The sequence below is a fragment of the Zootoca vivipara genome, chromosome 2, assembly GCF_965207765.1.
Source record: "Zootoca vivipara chromosome 2, rZooViv2.hap1.1, whole genome shotgun sequence".
In the NCBI taxonomy this organism is placed as follows: Eukaryota; Metazoa; Chordata; class Lepidosauria; order Squamata; family Lacertidae; genus Zootoca; species Zootoca vivipara.
Genome location: NC_142584.1, coordinates 41,027,597 through 41,042,120, shown reverse-complemented (window position 1 = coordinate 41,042,120; position 14,524 = coordinate 41,027,597). Strand labels below are relative to the sequence as shown.

The window sequence follows — 14,524 nt, the reverse complement described above, 5'->3', positions numbered from 1 at the left end:
CTGCTAATGAAAAGAAACACGTGCCATTTTTACAGGGAGCCTGCTGTGGAGATGCACTCACCGCATTTAGAGCTAAACACCACCTTCTCCCAGGACTGAGCTTAGGGGGAAACTGTTCTTCCAGTTTGCTGCAGAAGCACAGCAATGACTGATGGAGCTTTATGTCAATCAGAAAGCCAGCTCTCCCATTTCTCAGAGCAGCAATACCAAACTGAATACACTCTGTGAAAGCCTTTTCTTTAAAAACTTGAAAACAAACAAATCAAGCACCAGGTGCACATGCTTGAGATTTAAATAGAATGCCTGAATGAAGGCTGGTGGGGGAGAGGGGCAAAGGAGTAACAACAACCGGCTTCAGTTTGGATACTGTGTGCGCCTCCTTTGAGAAGTGAAGGCAGGGGAGAAGCAGAGCTCACCCCGCAGTAGAAAAAACTGTCCCATTCCTATGTGCAGGTACACCTGTATGCAGCCTTAAAAGTACTGAACCCTGCTGCAGGCATCTATGCACCTTCCATAGCAAAACTACGTCTTCCAGGAGAGCATGGTAGTGTGGCAGCAATAACACTCATATATTTGCAGTATATATACATTATAAAGGTAAGAGGCAAAATGAAATATCCACACGCATTCTAAGTGGGAAAGGGGAGAGAGAGTCTATAGTTCACTGCTATTGCAAGTGCATTATCCAAACTGAATTAGGATCTAAGGGAGGACTGTGAGTATAATTGAAAGAACACATGTCTCTCTCAAAAAAACCACCCATGATTTCTAGTTTGATGACCCACAAGGCAAAAAGGAAAAGAATAGCATACATATTGCTCATCTATGCTTTTGAAAAGAGGGCAGGTAGGAGGGGATGATTCATGGGGTTCAAACTTTTTAGTGTTAGCAACACACTAAAATGATGGTAGATGATGCATTAATTTACAAGAAAGTCTTGTTTCCAATATAGGAATGTCTCAAAGAGAGATCTGTCTCTAATGTCCCAGTTAATGGGCATTGTATGTCCCAAACTTACCTCTGGGTGCTTCTTGTGGGACATGGAAATGAAATTTCTTTTGGCACATGCCTCCCAAGGTCTGGTTCAATGGGATAAAATGGTTCTGAGGCAGTGAGCTACTGAACAGTAGTTACTGAGAGAGCAGCAACCGGGAAGACAGTCACTTTCATGACCTGTTTGTGGTTTTCCCAGAGACACCTGGCTGACTTCTCCTGAAAACAGGATACTGGACTGGGTGGACCTTAATTCTGAACCTGTAGAGATCTTCTTATGTTTTTAGGACTACATCTAGACAGCTATAGGTTTATGAGGAGCTATTTTCCCAACAACTAAAGAAAAACTACCATATCATACTAAAAAACAACAACCAATGACTTTGCTTTTTCCGGAATTCCTCACTCTGTGACATTGGCTTCTCCTACTCCCAATATAGTTTGAGGGTCAATTTCAGATGTTTTACAGAGCTTTAACTATTTAGATTGAGGTGTATGGGAGCATTCAAATCTAATTTCTTACTCAAGTTTATTTTGCTGTAGAAAGAGTCTTATATCCACTCCTGCTCTCCTGTCACCTATCAGTTACTTGGCTCCTGCATCACATCCTCCTTTTTAAATGGTTTGCTCATGGGATATGTAATCTTGCAGGGGAATAGAAAGAAGTGCTGTGTTTACATACATGATTCAGTTACTAATATTAACAGTACTATTGTAGCCTCAGTAATTGCCTCTTGTGAGCATAACAAACATTCAACAATAACTATTACTCCTTACTCAGAATTTAACAAGTGACATTCAGTTCTGGGGCAATGAGTTTCGCAGGCAAAATGGGGATGTTTTAATCACACATTATGTGAGAGAGTACCACCAACATATCATATTGGTGCCCCCATAGCTGGTCCTTCGGTACTATCCATAATCAACTTCAGTAAACAAGAACTGTGTCTGACTCCTGGCTCTCTTCCCTTTCTCCAGAGATTTTAAAATCTGTGCTAATCTTCCTGGCTTCTTGACCTCACCACTCCTCACGCTTCTTGAAACACAAACTCAACATGCCCAGTCTCATCAATTGCCATTTACATGACTGATCAATGCTCTCTCCATTACAGTGATCCACCCTCCCTGGCTACCAGCCAGTCTCCCTCCCTTTCCATGTCTCACCCATCCTTTGCCTTCTGCCAACTCTGCTCTATCCTTTTAAAAGACTTCTACAACCAACATTCTCTCCTGCTAATATTCTTTGTTTCTCCTAAACCACTATCTGCTCCCAAGGTCTACCAGTGCACAACCCTAGATCACCTGGCTTCTGCATCCTCTCACATACCGGAGTAGCCTTCTGCTTTTGGGGACAGATATCTACAGCAGCTGTACAAAACCAGGATTATATTAAACAAGTTGACACCACTAGCATCTGATTTTAAAAGAGCAAATATTATCAACTGGGGGAACCAGCAATGCCATTTCTTATGCAAAACCCTCTGCTGTTGCTGGGACTGCAAAACTAGACTGAAGCAAAATTGCCTCCTCCTTCTATGTTCCCACTCAGGGGCCATGAAATAAGGGGGACAAGTTTTGAAATTCACTGGTGCTCCTCAGGCTAGCAGCTGCCGTTTTTATTTTCCTGTGATGCCCCAGAATTACACTACATCATGATGTAGAGTCATTTCAAGTGACAATGCAGGGAAAATGACAAATCTTCACTGGTGGCTACCATTAAAGTGTGAGAGGCCATCAAACTTTTTCACCTTACAGCTGAGAGTTCTCTTTTTCAGATGCTCAGCTGAGCAGCATGCAAAACACCCCCTCTTAAATTTTCATCCTTTGTCTAATCCCTGTGCAGAGCCCAAAACTGTTGTTAACAATCTCAGCCTTGAGCTCAGAGTCAAAGAAGGATGGGCTGGCTTTTTACGGGGATGCTGTACCACCAGCTGGGATGCTAGAATGGGTTCTGGACACTAAAACTAGTGGTTAGGAGCCTGTGGAGCCACCTGAACAGGGATGGCGGAGGATTTTCGTATGTTCCACAATTAGGAGCCACCTTTCCAAGTCTGCATCCAACAGATCATGATCAGATCAGAATGTAGATATGCATGTCTACAGTTCTTTCTGAGCATGGTCTGCTCCTACTGATGTATTTGCTGCTGTTTTTTTTTCTTTTTTACAAGGTAGTCTGAGTGCTTTCAGGCTCTTTCCCTTGTTTTTTTCTAGCTGCTCGGAGCTATCTAGGACAGGCAGTCCTTGCTGTGCTCATCTAAATGTTTTAGGTAAGTGGCAGTACATTTTGACATGCCACCATGGCTACCCCAGGTTCCTATAAGGCTCCCCTGCAGAAGTAAACTCTCCCAAAATGGGTGCATCTCATTTCATTTCATTCCAGTTCAATTCAGATTCTTTTGCTTCTTATTACAGAGTCTGCTGCTATGGGATAAAGGTTCCTGTTGAGCTATTCTGGAATCAGGTGTGCTTGTTGTGACTCACAGAAGTTATCAGTCTCCTGTGCTCTGCTCTGCAGCCTGGCTTTGGAAAACAGGGTCTTAGAACTGTACCTCCAGCAAAAAATGTACATTGCCTCTTTGGTGTAGAGTGCTTTTATCTTTTGAATTCCAAATGATCTTATTTCCTAATGACAGGCAGACCAATCCTAACAGGAGGCCTCAGAGGAGCAGATCCAACTAGCTGCTCGTATATAACAAGAAACTGACTGCTGGTATATGATTAGGATGTTGTAAAAGAACAATCTGCTTGGTTCTGGGGTGTCTGGCTGGGACTCTTTAGAGAAATCCAATTTCCTTCCTCTTCCTAAATTGCTCCGAGGATTCAGGAATCCCTGTGGCTTTGGGATTAATTCTTCATCCCCATGTTGGTTCAGCTGTGACACTTGTGCCTTATCCACACAACCAGCCACCAGCTGTACTCAACACCAAAGAGGAAAAAGTAAGGGACTGGGACTGCCATTTACTGGCCTCTTAATTCAAGGTCTGGAATATAATTTGGGTGTGTGTGAGAGACTGTGCTGCACATAATGCAATCGAGCTATCCTCAATAATTGCACCATTTTGCCTGTGTGACCTCTTAAAGCTCCACAACAGATACTGAGAAATCTCCACCACCACTGTCCCATGGTTCATTACCTATGTTATGAAACCTAGCTTGAATGGTCAAAGGGCAGCCAGTGGGAAGATCTGTTTTCTCCATTAACCCCCCCCCCAGTTCTGATCAGTCACGAAGAGTCGGACACGACTAAACGACTAAACAACAACAAGTTTCTACTTACAACCATCATGGAAATGAGACCTTATCAGAATTCAAGGACATCTTACAGCTAACAAAAAAACTATCATGGAGGGTGTGAGGCAGGGCCAGTGAAAGGGGTGGCCTAGGGAGAGGTCCAAGGGCCTGAAGGGCTGCATTGGGCCCCTGGACCTGAGATCACCCAACCCCTGGTTTAGATGGAATGCTTCACAGTTTCATTCTAGAAACTGATCTCTGAATGCTTGGCTATGGGACAGATGCAAAAACTAATTTGCTACTCCACAGAAAAACAGCAGTTACTACAGATGAAACTGAAGCATGTTGGTGAAAAAGGGATATATGCATGTATGCAGCCAACAAATGAACAAGGCAGGAATGTGGCAAACAGGTCCTAATTCCCATGCCTAGGTACATATTATACTCATCATTCCTTTATACCATAGAAAAAGCCACAATGTTCTTCTATCAGCATTAGGCCAATGCCTGCCTACATTCACAATATAACCAGAGATACTATCTTTTCAAATTACAGTCGTACCTTGGTTGAAAAACACCTTAGCAGTCAAATGTTTTGGCTCCTGAACACCACAAACCCGGAAGTGAGTGTTTGTGAACATTCTTTTGGAAGCTGAACGTCTGGTGGGGCTTCCGATTGGCTGCAGGAAGCTCCTGCAGCCAATCGTAACCCGTGCCTTGGAAGTCAAACATTTTGGAAGTCGGACTTCCGGAACAGATTTCATTCGGCTTCCAAGGTATGACTGTACTTAAGTCCTTGTTTTTATTTTTTTCTTGCAGCAGTAAATTCTGCAGACAGAACCATAATACAGCCAGTTCTACCATTTAATATATTTCTTTGTAAGCTGCCTTGAGTCCCTCTGAGAGAAGAATGCTGGGTATAAATAAATAACAATAATACTCACATCATATAGGAGGTCAGTCCACCCTTCCATGGTGATACACTGGAAGACAGTCAGCACGGCAAACAGGATGTTATCGAACTGCGTGATCCCATAGTTGGGTCCTTGCCAGTATTCTTCACACTTGGTCCCATTAGGGCAGAGGCGTGATGACGCGTCCGTTCCACATGGAGCTTCCTCCTTGATTTCATCTGTAGAGGGAGGAAAAAGAGACTCTCTGGTTCTACTGCAACTGTGCCAGGCACAGGAGCAGGTAATAAAGCACATCATGGAATGTTCAGTTGCTTGAACATTTGTTCAGCACCCTATAACAAAAAAGTTATATGAAAAGGGAAAGAGGTGGTGATATCACAGGGATCAGTCAATTAGCATTCCCTGTACTTGGCTTCTGTAGAAACAGGTAGAGCTGTTTTGGCCTGAGGTCAGTCTCGCAAGGAGGCTCACCACCCAACATGTACATTTCTATCCAGCCTACATTTCTTCTCCTACACAAGTTGGAGGGGGGAGAAGAAACCCTGCAACAAGGAACTAATTAGGCTCACCAGGTCACTGGTTTGGTTCAAGAGGCTGTTTTGGGTGTGCCTCACCCACCTTAAATCACCTGGCATTGGATATGGGAAAGGTTCAAACAGCAGCCGCAAATAAATTATCAGAAGTGAACTCTTAAGTACACTCTCAAATCCTCCTTTGGAGACATGGCAGAGGAAATGTCTGATGTCACAGGAGATCAGGGGAAATCAGGTGACTGGCAAGTGGGAGTTCCCGTCCACTTACCAAAGTAATCCTAGGAGTGTTGACCCTTTTTAGATCCTCACCCCTGCCCTAAACTTGCTTACTCAGTATATTCAGCCTGGCTCATTTAATCCTAGCAGAAAAAAAGTTTGCCTGATACCTATTATCCAGAGTCAAAACAACTTCACTGCCTTCTATGACTGAGCTTGGGATGGTGAGGGTGAGGAGCAGACACAGAGAAACAGATGCTCTTTACCTACCTGTAATAATATCCTTGCAGGCGGTGTGAAATTTCCCCATATAAAATTCTAACCCTATGATTGCAAAAATAAGGATTGCAAAAAATAGGAGGAGGCCAATTTGCAGCAGAGGTATCATGGCCTTCATGATGGACTTGAGGACGACTTGTAAACCTGGAAGCAAAAGACAGGGGGCAGAGCAGGATTATCACAAGGCAGGTCCATAAGTATGCATACTGTACTTAAATTTCAACAGGAGCAGGGAGGGACCTGATCACTGCTCCCTGCTTTGTGCAAATCCCCCCTCTTTAACCCAGAATTCACTCCTTATTGCATTCAGAAGTAGTGGAGACAGAAGAATGAGAGAAAATAAATTCCTCATTCTGTACAGCATGTGGTTATAATCTATGACCATTTCTTTTTCTGCTACATGATATTTTCAGAAGAGACCATAAGCCTAGAAAGAAGAAATCCTAATAAGAAACCTGAACTAGCTGATATTAAGCAAGAACCATTTTGGAAGGTCACAAGGGATCAGATCTTCCCAAGTATGGAATTTACGTGGATATTCCCAAATCCCTTTTGATAACCACCTTGCATTGGAATAGCCTCCATTCATGCAAATTATTTCCAAATCTCTACCATGGAAACAAATGGGAAACTCCACAAGTTCTAGACATCGCTCCTAGCATTCAAGAACTTTGGAAGGATATCCAGTGATGCCATACTCCTGGCTGATGCTCTAGTTCCTACATGTAGAGGCTATAGGAGAATAAGGGGTGGCAGTGCAATGCTATGTATGTTTACTCAAAAGTAAGTCCTGCTGTGATCAATGGGGTTTACTTCTGGGAAGGTGTCCCTAGGATTAGAGTCTGGGTTTTACAGGGAGAGGACAGATTCTTTGATTAGGCATTGGGTTATTTATTTATTTTGTATATCACCTTTCATCTGAAGATCACAGGGTGGTTCACAACATAAAAACAATATATGAGAATGTAAGATACATTAAAAACCCAATAATCCTCCACCCTCAAACACATTTAAAAAACCATAGAATATTAATCAGCCTGGCTACAAAGAAACTTTTTCGCCTGGTGCCTACGGAAATGCAATGAAGGCACCAGGCAAGCATCCCTAGGGAGAGCATTCCACAAATGGGGAGCAACCACAGAAAAGGCCTGTTTTCATGTTGCCAACCCCAAACCTCTTGAGGAAGAGGCAAACAAAGAAGGGCCTAGGATGATGAACACAGGGTCCAAGCCGGTTCATATGGGTTGCATGGGAATGCTGTAAGAAATGTTGTAGGTTCCCAGGAGGTGGTGGCAGAGGTTGATACTGGGGCCACAGGAAGACGAGAACCCCTGCCTGGGTCAGTCATTATATCTTGTAGGAAGATGCTAAGGTGGGTGTTCCAAAGAGGTTACAAGTGAGCTGCAGGACATGAAGAGTGCAGTTTACTCACTTGGGATTCCCGACACTAGCTTTAGTGGCCGGAGCACACGAACAGCCCGCAGAGTCCGCAGGTCAAATTCGGTGCCGACTGTTGCCAGGATGCTGCAAGAGAAATAAAGAGGAAGTGTTGGTGCTGAGAACTTGGTCTTTTTCAGCAGAGCAGAGTAGGAAGAAAAGTAGATTTCCCCCAATAACGCAGTGGAAATCCAGCCTGCTACGGTTTGGAAGGAATCTGGACTTCTCCAAAAGCATGTGGAGGTTTTCCTTCTTATGGAAGTTAATTCTAGGGATGTCTGCAAGATATCATACTCATTTCCTGAGGATTAATAGCAATTGTTCCTTTATTCTGAATCCACAATAACTAATAGCTCCACCATTCCACTAATACACATTAATTGCATTTAGAGAGTACAAAAATACTGCAAATTTTAGGTGTGTCATGTTTCATGTACAGACATTAAGAAGCTTTCCTCACCAATTCACATGCCGGGAAGTTTCTCCTGCTGAATGTCAGGCTTCCATTAAAGCACAATCAATTCAGATAAGGAGCATAGCACCCAAGAAGTGGGATTAACCCTTTTCCTAATCACCATTTTATCAAGGAAAACCATAGTCTCCAAATTTCTATCTGGTTCATGTACCATTTATATGAAAGAATAGATTGTATCCAGGGACTGTTGAGTTGGAAATAAGTATTTGTTGGCTACTTCCACAAGGGAAGGAGACCCCTTGGACCCATGCACATCCTTTTTTATTTTATCTGTACGAAATCTTAAAAATTACATCTGAAAACCTAGACTTGTATGCAAATGCCTGAAGACAAAAATCACATGTGCCCACAACCAGGCAAGGAAGTATTACTGTGAACTGATCTACACATGGATAAAGTTGTCAGTGAATGCCGCAGTCACAGCAGCCTTACTCCCCACCCCCACCTCCATCTCCTTATGCAGCAATCATAAGAACGGATGCTGCTGCATCCAATGTGTACTAGTTAGTTGCAACCCAATTTGCTGGCAGAGAAATGTATGGACTGGAGTTGAAGAATTAGCCAAAATCACCCACTCACTTCCCAAAGTGGCCTTCCAGGAAAACAGGTTGCTCTCCAGGGATGTACCATGCTAATATTTCCCTACATCATCATTGGCATATGCCTGGGCATGGGCGTGGCAAGGGGGGCAGCTCCCTCCCCCCAAATCAAGTAAATAAACAAAAAATGCTTAAATAAGTGACCAATTGCATTGCAGACAACTCAGTTCTACCCCCCCAATAAATCCTGTCCCCTCCCCACCCAATAAATCCTGGCTATGCCCATATGCATGGCTGAAGTGGGCCAACTACTGCTTAGCAGGGGTCAGTAACCTTTTTCAGCCATGGGCTGGTCCACCGTCCTTCAAGTTGGACTATATATTTTTTTTTGGGGGGGGGAAATGAACGAATTCCTATGCCCTACAAATAACCCAGAGATGCATTTTAAAGCTCACATTCTACTCATGTAAAAACACCAGAGAGGCCCCACAAATAACTCAGAGATGCATTTTAAATAAAAGGACACATTCTAATCATGTAAAAACACGCTGATTCCTGGACCATCCGCGGGCCAGATTGAGAACCCACGGGCCTTAGGTTGCCTACCTATGGCTTAGAGGTAGTAGTTGGTCAGTGCAAAGAAGCCCTTAGCTTGTGTCCACTCAAAGTTTCAGGTGACTTCCTCTCTGTGCTTTTAGGTAACAGACAACAACCAGACTAAATAGGTTCATTTAAGAAGGTGGTTTCTAATGAACCGATAATTACTTGCTGGTTTTTTTTAATGTTTTCTTTTTATGATTTTATTAGCTGTTAGCTGCCTCAGAGGCAGGATATAAATATTTTTTTAAAAGGGTGTGTGTGTGTGTGGATATTCTGTTGCCACTGGCACAGAAAGCGACCCAACCTTCCTGTTTAAACAACACTTTATATATCTGAAGAATGCCATCTCTCTTTTGCTGACCTTCGTTCCTTTTCCAGCTAGTAATAATCATTCTCCATAACTGCCTAATTTAATCCACCACTCCTTCCCAATAGCTGGGAAGGATCCCAAGAACTTTGCCTGCAATTGGTTTAGTGCTATGAAATAATATGATGATGGTTGTTATCATAATCTCTTCATTTTACTGCAATGCATTCAGGATCATCGTAACACGGGCAAGTGGTAAACGCACCATACACGGCATAAATACGTGGCAAGGATCTTAGCATCCTTTCACTGGTTTTTAGTTAAGCAGCCCCCCCCCTTTTGTGCCTTTCCTAACTTAAAAGTGGTTACATTTTAGAGGATAATAATTGTGTTGTAATGAGATCTCTGGGCTCTGGAATTAGAAGTTATTCTTGCTGTGTTCCTATCTTTTTCTTATGGTAATTAAAAAGCTGACTCAGATGGGCTCAATGAGCAACTCTGATTAGGAACCACTTATCTACTCTGGCCATGTGACTCAGCGGGGGGGGGGGGGAGCAAGGTGTATGCCACAGTCTCGGACAAATGGGAAGAAAGATAAAGAACTCACTAACTCTAAGCTGGCATAATTTGCTTTCAAGAATATATGGCGCCTACAAGGTAGCATTTTTTCCTGGAGTTTATGTGCTGTTCTCATACCCCAAGCTGAGGTGGGGGGAGATTTTGTGTCTAGACCCTGAAGTGCAGGTAGTTCATACATGACACAGAAGCGGAAAAACATGACACAAGACATGTACTGAGCTTTTTTCCACATTTCTGCTGCAGACTGCAGTATGAAACTTGTGGATCCTGCAAGCCTGATTTAGCCTACTGAGCCCCTCCAAATGGCCCATAAATGGCCCATTTTTTAGCAACCTCTGCCAATCATGTGACATTATGATGGTGCCACCTGTCAATTATTCTGATCTGCCTCACCACTTTCTGTGATGTTCCTTGGCTTAGACTTTAAATTTTAAGTATTTCGTGTATGTTTTACATCTTTTATGTACAACTGCCCTAAAACAAAGGGAGAATCAAATGTAAAGTACATTTGATAGTAACCCCCCTTTGCAGCGGAATATCCTTACCTTGCTGTTATGAAGTGTAATGTTTCAGCCTCCACTCTCTCTCCATCCTATGTATTGCTGCACTGAATATTTATTATTATTAATAATAAACTCTTATTTCTTTAAAAAAATCACATAAATATTCCAGTTAATTATCATTGTGTGATATAGTACAACACTATATCATTATGTTAAACAATGATTTATTAAAATCTATTAATCACTTCTCTAATTACATAATAATGGATTAATATTGAACAGAATTGGTTTGTGATTAAATAACACCAGTACAGTTCTTTCTTTTACAAAAGAGCATGGTTTTCAATCTTATACAACTTTCAAAACTGGTTTCCCAATATTTTTATATCAAGATTTAAGAGTCCATTACGAAATAAATTCACACTTACAAAGGTACCTTTCTCATTATTAAAGTTTATTATAAAATACTTTGTGCATTAATATTGTATGCCAAATATATTTTCCATATTCCCCTACAGATGACTTTTGCTGGTTCTTTCAACATTTAGCTATCAATATCTGTGCTGCTGCCAACATATTCCCCACCATTTCACTTTAAAAATTTATTGGTAATGCCTTATTCAGTTTTTCTGATAATATAGTTGTGGGATCCATGATTAATTTATATCCTATGATCTTATCATTTTTCTTTGTAACAGCAACCCAAAATTTCTCTTTTTTTATTTTTTACAAACCTACCAAATATGCCTAAATTTCATCAACACAGTGGGGAGCGTGCAACTTTTTAGCAGCTGGTATAGGGTAAGGTATCATAAATATAAGATTTCATTAAAAAATATTTGCTCCAATATTCAAATTTTACTCTGAACCATCTTGGCACATACAAATTGGTTCAATCTTGGATGGTGGAACCCCCCCCCCCCCGCTTTTAATACCTGACTTCACCTCTTGAATGTGTACCTATTTTCATCGGACACGTCTAAATATCAGACCACAGTAACAACGTTACTACCCTGAAGTTAGTCAGAGTAAATAGTTTTCTATCTTTTAGTTTGCCTTAGGCTGTTGATTTTTGCCCCTCTTTCGCATTCCCAGCTGCTGAAACACAAAAGACAGTACCTTCTTCACACAGTGCATAATAAATTTATGAAATTCACTTCCAAGTTATGTGGTGAAGATCTCAGGTTTTGTGGTTTTAAAAGGAGATTAGACAAATTCATGAACGATGCATCAGTGATTGACCATGATGGTTGTATGGCATTTCCATGTTTAGAGACAATATTCCTATGAGTTTCAGTTGCTGGGGAGACTGAAGCAAAGTACCACTTGTGATCTTTTCAAAAGCATCTGATTGCCACAGTGGAAAGCCTTTGCTCTAAGCCAGGCATCCCCAAACTGTGGCCCTCCAGATGTTTTGGCCTACAACTCCCATGATCCCTAGCTAACAGGACCAGTGGTCAGGGATGATGGGAATTGTAGTCCAAAACATCTGGAGGGCTGAAGTTTGAGGATGCCTGCTTCAAGCCAACCAGACTCTTCTTGTGTACTATGGTACTTAGATTAGAGACATTCTGAAGTCACAATGGCTCTATTACCCACTACCCTACATTTCTAGACCCTCCTGATTGCCATTCCTTCCTTTGGCAATGTTTAGCCCCACGGAGGTCCACTAGGAAAACCAGTAATGTCGTTCCTCCTCAGCATTTGCATGGATAGAGCTGCCATGCCAGGTCTACGCCTGAATATAGTTGATCCAAGCCATTGGACTATGTATAGCAGAGCTCCATGAAAAAGTTAAAAACCTGCTGAACAGTTGGTTGGTGGGGAACAGATTGGGTGACTGGATCCCATCCCTTGCTCCCCACCCTCCTCTGAGAAGCATGATCTTGAATGAGGAGCTGTTGGATGGGAGAAAAAAAAATATGCACACACAATAGTGGTATATAAACGAGGTTCCCAGTCCAGCAAAGGAGGACCTGTGTGCAGAAACATGCTCCCATGCTCATAGTATTCCAAGCTGGATTGCGGCAAGTTCATTGAAAGGTCCCAAGGCACTAGAAAAGGGTGAAGCCACTCTGTTTCTCCACTAGTCTCCTCTCCCACTCTCTTCCTCCATTCTGCTGTGGCCAGTGGTATTGCTGCAGAAGATGTGGGGTAGGAGAACGGGCATATAGTAGGAATGGGTGGCAGTGCAGAAGTGATATCTAATCTTGGTGCAATTATTCCTATTAGTACTACTACACCAGTACTGTATATACGGTAGGACTTTATCGTGTGACATAAGAAAAAAACAACAGCAACAGATCCCTACCTCAAGCCCCAAAGGGCTTACAATCTAAATTTTGAGTGAGAGAAAGGAGATACAAGGGTGACATTGAATGGATAGGAGCAACTGCAGTTGCTACGTAGGCACAATTCAATGTTTAATACACACCACTTAGAACACCTTAGAAGTCCTCCATACATATAGGGCCCTATAGTGGCATACTATCAAAGAGATATGCTAGTGCAACTACACTTGTGGAGGTGACAAAACAGGGCAGAACTGGGGAAGGAGCAGGTTCACTCCAAATCCTTTGAACCTCCAATCCCTGCTCTGGGCCAGCACACCAATCATAACATTGTGCCAATGAAAGGGATGGCACAAAAAGCTCTGTCAGTGAACTCGGCAGAGAGACAAATGCGCTGTGAGCCACCTCATCCAGCTCCCCTCACACTATTGCATTGGAAAGCAGAAGTCTAACTACAGGCAATCACAAGTTCAAACACATCCATACCAGTATATCAGTCCCTATACCATGGAGCCCATTACTCAACTGATAGAGTTCACCATGTGGGTCTCCAAACATGGTAGTCTTACAACTCCCATCATTTCTGACCACTGGCATTCTGGCAGGGGGTGGCGGAGTTGAAGTCCAACAACATCTGCAGGGCCACTGGTTTGCCAACCCTGGTCTAGATCTCTCTGGCTTCATGTCAGGCAAATGCAGACACACGAGGGTGAACTTTTCACAAAAATGAAGCAATTAGCACAAATAACCTGGCCTCAGGAAAAATGAAGGAAAAGCAGGTGGCAGACCCTTGACTTCTCAGAACCCTACATGTACTCTCTGCTTGAGGATACCATGCACAAGCTGCCAACAGAAACTTCTACCCCATCATTCCAAGTGGAGCAAAGAAGTGTGTGTGGTTTTCAGGTATGAGGTGGAGAATACCATAGCTTAAACTAAGTATGAATGTGGCAAACATCTCTCATCACTCTTCCTGCCCCAACCCAGATATTGATCAAGTAGTCCTCCCTACATGGATAAATAGGAAGAAATTTCTTCCACAAAAGAAACAAAAAATAAAGTGCATAGTATGTAGAAAGGGGGAGGTGGCCTGATAAACCCATACACAGGTAAGTTCTGTTGGTGAATGCCAGGCAATCCACTCCAATCATTGATGCTACTTGCCACACACTCGTGATCACTTTTACCTTGTAGGACCACAGCCTGGCCACATGGAACAAAACACTGTCCCTATGCAGAGTTCCACTGCAGCTGTATAAGAGGAGCAGTAAACATTCTCTCAGTGGCTACACTCTCACTTCCAGCAGGCTGGGCAAGAGGCTGAGGCAAGGGAGAAGAGGAACTGTCACTGAGCAAAATAACAATGTAGTGGTACTATTTATGGAGCAATTAATGAAGCACCTATTTGGAGAGAAGACATCTGCCACATGTGGGGCTCACTACTGACAAGATGTAGTGATGGGTCACATTCCCATCAATCCCGTTGCTCCATAACTTCAGTGGTTCAGATACATCATTGGGAGGGCAGAACTATGTGCAGAATTGCAGTCAGGATGGAAGCACTACGAACCCAGGCAAAATATGACTCTGTTCGCATGTACTTCTTACCAGAGCATTCACTCATTGC

At 42.7% G+C, this 14,524-nt stretch overlaps 1 protein-coding gene across 3 annotated transcripts in view; it reads right to left on the bottom strand.

Moving 5' to 3' along the window:
* The window catches only part of CACNA1A (calcium voltage-gated channel subunit alpha1 A), a 272,529-nt gene that overhangs the window by 125,943 nt on the left and 132,062 nt on the right, over positions 1-14,524 (bottom strand). For all 3 annotated transcript variants that reach the window (XM_088661718.1, XM_088661717.1, XM_088661716.1), the window contains 3 exons: positions 7,599-7,690; positions 6,158-6,310; positions 5,169-5,356 (listed from right to left, as the gene is read on the bottom strand). In XM_088661718.1, coding sequence (XP_088517844.1) covers positions 5,169-5,356; positions 6,158-6,310; positions 7,599-7,690 — 433 coding nt within the window. The remainder of the gene's footprint in view (positions 1-5,168; positions 5,357-6,157; positions 6,311-7,598; positions 7,691-14,524) is intronic.